Genomic DNA, 8,080 nt, shown 5'->3' with positions numbered 1-8,080 from the left:
TTATTTTAATCTTATATTTAGTAAATAAGCTACCAAAAATGATAAGATGCAAAATGGACACGCATATTACTTTTTCTTTTTCTTTTTTCTTTTTTTTTTTTGTACTGTCAGAAATGCATATCACTAAGACTGCAAGAGATATGGGCACTTTTTTTTTTCTTTTTCTTTTTTTAACGATATGGTCACATTTTCTTTAGTCCCAAAATCTGAAAAATCAAATTGCCTTTTCCAAAAAAAACTTTAGGCGGAAGCTTCCTGAAAATAAAAAAAGAGTACAACGTGTGCCTCAGACAAACTTGGTCTTTACGTTCGTCTTTTTCTCTCACACTCCAAAAAATAAATAAAGCTATTTATTTATTTCCCTCTCTTCTCGTGGCGCTTCAAAAAGCATAAAACCAGAGTGCCCAACATCAACATGCACTGCCACCACCATCACCGCCACCAATACCACTAGACTCTAGACCTTAACTCTCTCTTTTTCTCTAATGGATTCCACACCTTCTCAGAAGAATCTTCTCAGGCTACGATGCTCAGTCCAAAACTACGACTGGGGTCTAAAGGGTCACGACTCTCGGGTCGCTCGGCTCTATGCCCGGAACTCGGGGTCCGAGACCCGACCCGACTACCCATACGCGGAGTTATGGATGGGCACCCACGAGTCTGGGCCCTCGTTTGTGGTCCACGCCCCACGCGCTTCCAATGGCGTGTCGGTTGACGTTGACGATGATGTCGGTGTGAGCTTGAAGAAGTGGATTTCGGAGAATCCTAATGTGCTTGGTGATAAGGTTTTACACAACTGGGGTTGTGATCTTCCTTTCTTGTTTAAGGTACAATATACTAATTCTGCTCATGTTTTTCCCACTATGTGTTTGTGTCTATCACTTTGAATTTGAATTTGAATTTCTTTTTTTGGGTACAATTTTGCTTTGTGTTAGTATGTTTCTGGTGGTGTTTTTGGACTTTGATTCGACTAGAATTTGAGATTTCTATGTTAAGTATTTGACGGGTTTAGTGTGAATTTTCTTATAAAAAAAATTCTTATGTGGAGAGTACAACTAATGTTCCTGCATCTTGATATTTGACTCTGTGTTTGTAAATTTGTGTTTTTTTGTAAAATTTTTCTTTGTACTAGTAAATTTCTGATTGATTTTTCTGGGTTTGATTTAACTGAGATTTGAGTATTCAATGTTCAATATTTATTGGGTTGTGTGTGAATTTTTTATGTTATGGATATATGCGTTTGGGTGTGTAAAGTTATGTTTTTGTAAGATTTTGCTTTGTTGTAGTCTATTTTCTGGTTGAGTTTTTGGGTTTGACTGGAATTTGAGACTTTAATGTTAAATATTTGATGGGGTTTTCGTGAATTTTTATATCATGGATTTATGTGTTTGGGTTTGTAAATTTGCGTTTTTTTTTTTTTGTACATTTATTGCTTTGTTGTAGTAAATTTCTGGTTGAGTTTTTGGGTTTGATTTGACTGGAATTTAAGATTTCTATGTTAAATATTTGATGGGTTTAGTCTGATTTTTTGTTCTTTTGTAAAAGGTCCCACATATGGATGCATGTGTTTATGTGTGTAAATTTGTGTATTTTATATAATTTTGTCTTTGTTTCAGTAAGCTTATGGTTGGGTTTTTGGGTTTGATTTGACAGGAATTTGAGTTTTCTTTGTTAAATATTGATGGGTTGTGTGAATCCTTGATTTTTTGGTTATGAAGGGTTTTGTGGGATTTTGACTCTTTAGTGGGAAATAGGTACTTTCTGTGGCAAAAGCGTTGTCAATACAGGCTCATCCCAATAAGGAGTTGGCAAGGGCGTTGCATAAGGCACGGCCAGATGTGTACAAGGACGACAATCACAAGCCTGAGATGGCTTTGGCAATAACAGAGTTTGAGGCCCTTTGCGGGTTTATCAGTCTTGAGGTATTATGAGATCCAAGGTAGCTTTGTATATGCGAAGCTTTTACTTGATATTTCTTTGTTGACTGGTATTGTGGATCCAAGCTCAAATTTGAGTTTTGTGGATGATCTGATATAGGTGTGATAAGTGAATGGGTTGCTTAGAATTGCTTGTTTGTTAAACAGTTTAGAATAATGAAGGCAATCTGTGAAATTGTCGCTGCATTCAAAATGGATAAGACTGTACCTTTTTTTATTGATTAAAATTCTGATTGGCACCCAGTTTTATTATATAACTCATTCTTACCTTCATGTTTTGTGCACATTTAATTAATTTTATCTCTACCTATTAGATGATTAATTCATAATTATTGTGATGCCTGTTTAATTCCTGAATTAAAAGTTTATCAACTGGCTGAACCTTTATTCACACTACCATGACAATGTTAGTAAATTTCTTTGTTCAGATTAATGGAGAATTATTAACTTCTTTGTAGTTCCCTTGGATTCTTCTCATGACACTTCAGGTCACAAGATGAATCCCTAATCCCTAACCATCAGTCAGCTTTGCTCTGACTGATCTCAGTTAGATACAAAAGTTGGACTTCCTAGCAGTTTTTGGTCAGGGGACAAATAAAAGGAAATAAAAAATTAGTCTTTCCCTAGCTGAAAACTGCTTTCTGCTGCCTGAGGATTGTTAGTCATGTGTGTGTGTGTGTTTGTGTTTTTTATTAGCTATCGAGGTATGTGCAGCAGCTTTGATTGAGTTTTATTCATGAAAATTGTGAACAAACTGCTAATGAGCTCTAGCTCAAATAGCATTTCCTCCCACAATATTGCATGGAGGGTGAGGTCATGAATGTAAAACCCATCGAGTGTGTGGTAACTTACTAATAATAATGACAATAATAAAACTAAAACGGTAAACAAATTTGACTTTTTTAAAGGTATCCCTTCTCTCATAAATTGAGTATGTGCAGGAGAAATGGGGTAATATTTCCCTCTCTTTGCTGACGGGTTCACAATTTTTTTTCTTCCTTTAGAAGTACTTTTTTGAAGTTCACCAGATGTTTATATTATGGATATGAAGTGTACAAGGTAATTGGTGTAGTAGAACATTTGGTAATTGTAGTAGCCGAGCTAAGCTTGCTTGTATTCTATGCATGCTCACATGATTTGTTAATTCAGTATCATTTACGTGGAGCAACTTGCTATTTTCTTACCAGGAGCTTAAGGGTGTGCTTTGTAATGTTCCTGAGATTGTAGAACTGGTTGGTGGGGCATATGCAAACCAAATCTTGCATATTAATGAGCAGGATGGGGAGGAAAAAGTAAAATCTGTTTTGCGGTCAATTTTCACCCAGCTCATGTCGGCTAGCAAAGAGATGATAACGAAAGTGTTATCTAACATAAAAAGTCGTCTGCAAATTGAAAGTCAGGTCAGTTGCAATTAAAAATTTCCTTTTTGTGTTTGTAGTTTTATAAGTAAGATTGTTCTTGTAGAGCTTTATGCTCTTATTTGTAGGATGATTTGATTGTTATAGTTAGCCTTTGAGAAGATGCTGCTTCCTACCACATAATGGCCACTATGTGATAAAAACTTCTGTCATCTTCAATTGTTAAAACCCATATTTGATTAAATGTGAAATTATGAGGCGCACGCACACACACCCATGTATACATATACATACATACACACACACACACATATATATATCGATCAAGAGAGAGAGAGGATTAAACTATGCCAATTTAAATTGAGCAATATTTGCACCGCTCAATTACTGCTTATGGTATATGCATTTTTATGAACCCACAGTTGGATCAACTACACCCTATGTATCCCTTATGTGTGCTAAATTGCCAATTTTTAAAATCAATTTGTTGTTAGTAGCTCTCAGATCCTTAAAATTACACTAATTTATGTAAATAAACTTAAATTTTCATCACTCTATATGTGATGGCATTTGGTCACTGATTAACTTGGTATTGAGCATGATAGGCACAAGGAGAATTTTTTTTTTCTTATAAAGTTCCTGCTTTTGTTTTTCCTCATATTTTTGATGATCAATAAAACCTTTTTTCCCTCTTGCATCAGGTGAGGAAATTAACAGATAAGGAGCTACTGGTGTTGCGGTTGGAAAAGCAATATCCAGCTGATGTTGGTGTCATATCAGCATTCTTTTTTAATTATGTGAAGCTTAATCCTGGTGAAGCATTGTATCTTGGGGCAGATGAACCTCATGCATATGTATCTGGTGAGTGCATTGAATGCATGGCGACTTCAGACAATGTTGTACGGGCTGGCCTTACTCCCAAGCACCGTGATGTCAAAACTCTTTGTTCCATGCTCACATACAAACAGGTAATGAATGTTCTCAGGTATTAATCCAGTTTTAATTGGATTTGTTGTTTGCTTTAAAGGAAATACTTCTTTCCTTTGGCAACCTTGTAGTCACGGAGTTCATCTAGCCACTTCCACTAGTAATTTGAGATCTGTATTGTTAACCTACAAGTGGGGTCTTTTATGGGTTCTATGGGTTTATTTCAGCCAAAAGTTTGGTTGTTGCATAGCATGAAACCAATAAGTGGCAATTAATGGTCTGACAGACCTGACAGTGGATAAACTTTCTCACATGCTGTCACACACACACACACACATACATTTTAGACTGAGTTTAATGATTGTGCTTCACTGTTGGTGCAAGAAAAAAAAAATGATATTATTTTAATATTTTCTTAATAAATGATTTTTTTTTTTTGGTTATTTTTATCGATTATCTTGGTGATGTTACTGCATCAGACGCAAATTACAAATATATGAATATTGATATTTGTCTATGCTGCAGGGCTTTCCTGAAATCCTGCAAGGAGTTCCTCTGAATTCATATGTAAGAAGGTACCTGCCACCTTTTGATGAATTTGAGGTGGATCAATGTATTCTTCCCCGCGGGGCATCAACAGTTTTTCCAGCAGTTTCAGGCCCTTCCATTTTCCTTGTCATGGCTGGGGAGGGAATTATGCATGCGGGATCATCCAAAGGCGAAGTAGTTACTGAAGGAGATGTTCTTTTTGCACCTGCTAACACTGAGATTAGCATTGAAAGTGAATCAGAATTGCAGCTATATAGAGCTGGAGTAAACGATCGACTTTTTCAAGCCTCGTTATAATGCAAGAGCACCTTTTTTTGCTTTAGGAGAAGTAAATAGCTAAATTATTTTGCGCGGCTAATGCTCTGCACTGTTTATAAATGTGTATTGTGTAATGACACTTGCATTTTCATGCATGAGCGATAATATAGTTAAAGAGAATAATAATAATAATAATAATAAGGATCATTATTTTGGTAGTGAGATGTGACAGGATTTCTTATTCTTCACCCAATCCTGTTTCTGTGTTTTTGTCTAATCTTTTGTTTCCCAATGGAAAGTCTCATCAAATTCCCACCCTAAGTAAAAAGAAGGGGGATTGAAACATGTTCACATCTTGGCAATTTATATTTTGAATGGCTTATGAAACTTATTTGGCTCGTCTTTTAGAGTTTGTTGGTAGAGGTAACTTACCACATTTGCAATTGGCCATATATATAATAGTAATAAGTTATACAGACGAAAGTATCCATAATTTCACCCATATTTCCATTTTTATGGGGAGAAAAAAGTGTCATTGAATTTAAACTCTTCACTTTTATTTAAACTTTATATCTCCTTGAAGAACTTAGGGTGGGCTTTGAGAGTGTTCCTGATCCTTTTTATTTTCCTTGGGCTTTAAGTGCCCACGCTCAAACCCCTATATCTGCAAGCTACTAAAGCTTGAGTAATATAATCTAGGCAATACTTTGGATAAATGGCCCAATGCAGCAGAACAAAAAGGGGCCATAATAAGAAGGGCAAGGATGTGACACCTGTCCAATTAGTGTTTCTCACTCTTCTCTCTCACCTACAATGAGTTGGTTTCTCAATTATATGTTGTTCTTAATTTGAATTGTTATACTCTCCTCACTAGGGAATAGTGGGTGACCATTTCACCGTGTACATAGGGAAGCAAATTGTTAACAACTTAGCTTTCGCGGGTGGCAAGCTTTTGGTATTTAAATTTGTATATTTCAAATGTATTAAATTATGACATTTTGTGAGATTATATGAATATGAACACTCTTCACATCCTATAATTATACTTTGTTATCTATAAAATTTCATATTTAAAAAAAATGGCAAATTACAACTTACCCATTTATGATTTGGCCAAAATTTAAGTTGCTTACTTGTAATTTGAAATTTGACACTTTACCCACCTGAAATTAGCTCAAATAGAGTTTTGTAACATACCTCTGTTAAAAACATAGCTAAATATATAATTTTACTCCACTTTTATGTCTGTCTCCTCTAAAAATACAAAAAAAAAAAAAAAAAACATAAAAATACAAGATAAAAAAGGATTCAGCGAAACACTATTATCATAAGATTTCAAATCACAGGTAGGCAATTTAAATTTTGGTCAAATCTCAGGTGGATAAAGTGTCAAATTTCAAACTACAATTAGGCAACTTAAATTTAGGCCAAACCACAGGTAGGTAAGTTGTAATTTGCCCAAACAAAATTATTACTTTCTTGTGACCATGGAACTCCTATCCTATTATGACATTAATGCCCCCATTTGCTAGAAAAACTAATGTAGATTCATGATATTGCAAAACTTATAAACCTCACACTCACGTTCTGGTTTTTGTTTTTTTCAAGGTCAGTTTAAAATTTGTTTATTTTGCTGAAACTGAAAACTATTGGCTAAAAGTACTGTAGATAAAGGTAAAAGTTAGCTGAAATAATACAATAAGACCCATGAATAGTACCAAAAAGTACAGTAGAGTCCATAAATTACAGTGGAGCCCATAAAATATAGCAAAAATAAGTTGAATAGTAAATACAATAAAACCCATGTATAATACCAAAAAGTATAGTAGAGCCCATAAATTACAATGGAGCTCATAAATAATAGCAAAAATAAGTTGAATAGTAAAATAAGCTGACTTTTTAAGCTGGAGCCAAACACACACTTAATATATAAGTGGACCCTAAAGTCAAATTCTCTTGTATCCATAAAGTGACTAAAATTAACATTGTAATGGATAATTTTTTTTTTTTAATACAATAAATTTCTTTATTGATAGAGAATCACATACAAGGCGCAAGGAAATAAAAGGTATTTACAAACAAAATGTCCAAAGCTGCTCTAACTTAGATCGAGGATGTAAGGATCATTCCTAGCCCACAGGGCCTCTCAAACCAAGGTGAGAGTATCTCTTCCAGAGTATTTGGTAGGGTTAACTCTTTTATCTCTATTTAGGTTGCGTTTAGTATTGACTTAAAAAACCAATTTTTTTACTATTTAGTTTATTTTTGCTACTATTTATGAGTCTCATTATATTTTTTGGTAGTATTCATGGGTCATACTATACAATTTTAGCAACTTTTTAACTTTATATACAATACTTTCAAAAGAAAGTTTTCAGTTTCAGTTAAATAAGCTATCAGTTTCAGTTAAATAAGCTATTATCAAATGGACTCTCTCTCTCTCTCTCTCTCTCTCTCTCTCTCTCTCTCTCTCATATTTATAGAAAACATAGGACCTAATCTTCTGAGTCATTTGGGGGGGGGGGGGGGGGGGATGAGTAGTAGCTCCAATCACATCTCCCTCTCTATGTTGGTATGGGGATGAGTTACTGCCTAGTCCTATGAGTCCTATTGTTGTCATTCAGCATTTAATGCATAGAAGCTGTTAGTGGCTGGTTGTAATTAACGTGGAGGTGACAATTAACTTCCTTAAGATGAGTCTTATTGTTGTCATTCAGCATTTAATGCATAGAAGTTGTTAGTGGCTGGTTGTAATTAACGTGGAGGTGACAATTAAGTTCCTTAAGATGCAATATGATGACAGATCACGGGAATTGGAGATTTTTCGAGGTCCCCTTTTTCAAGCAAAAACTAGTTTTGTTTCATGGTACATTTACAAGATCAACCCTGCAAAGTATGATCAATGATCCAGGGTGTACTTGTCTAATTGAGAACACGCTCAAATGACCATTAAGACGTCAATTTTTTTTTATTTAGTGAAGTGGAGACTTGGGTCCTACAATGCCCATTTGTTTCCGCTTTTTGGACCCAAAAGTTAAAATTTTACTATTG

General features: G+C 34.9%; 1 protein-coding gene across 1 annotated transcript; it reads left to right on the top strand.

Annotated features, from left to right (window-relative positions):
• The first annotated feature begins 324 nt into the window (after positions 1-324).
• On the top strand, positions 325-5,247 carry LOC111999536 (mannose-6-phosphate isomerase 1). Its single transcript, XM_024031669.2, has 5 exons — positions 325-827; positions 1,755-1,922; positions 3,125-3,337; positions 3,997-4,263; positions 4,748-5,247. Exons 1-5 carry the CDS (start codon positions 486-488, stop codon positions 5,066-5,068), a joined length of 1,311 nt encoding a protein of 436 aa, XP_023887437.1. The 5' UTR covers positions 325-485; the 3' UTR covers positions 5,069-5,247.
• The last annotated feature ends 2,833 nt before the right edge of the window (positions 5,248-8,080 follow it).

Source organism: Quercus suber, unplaced genomic scaffold (assembly GCF_002906115.3).
Source record: "Quercus suber isolate HL8 unplaced genomic scaffold, Cork oak 2.0 scaffold_1047, whole genome shotgun sequence".
NCBI classification, from domain to species: Eukaryota; Viridiplantae; Streptophyta; class Magnoliopsida; order Fagales; family Fagaceae; genus Quercus; species Quercus suber.
The sequence above is the reverse complement of the archived record's forward strand: the minus strand, read 5'-3'. Positions and strand labels throughout refer to the sequence as shown.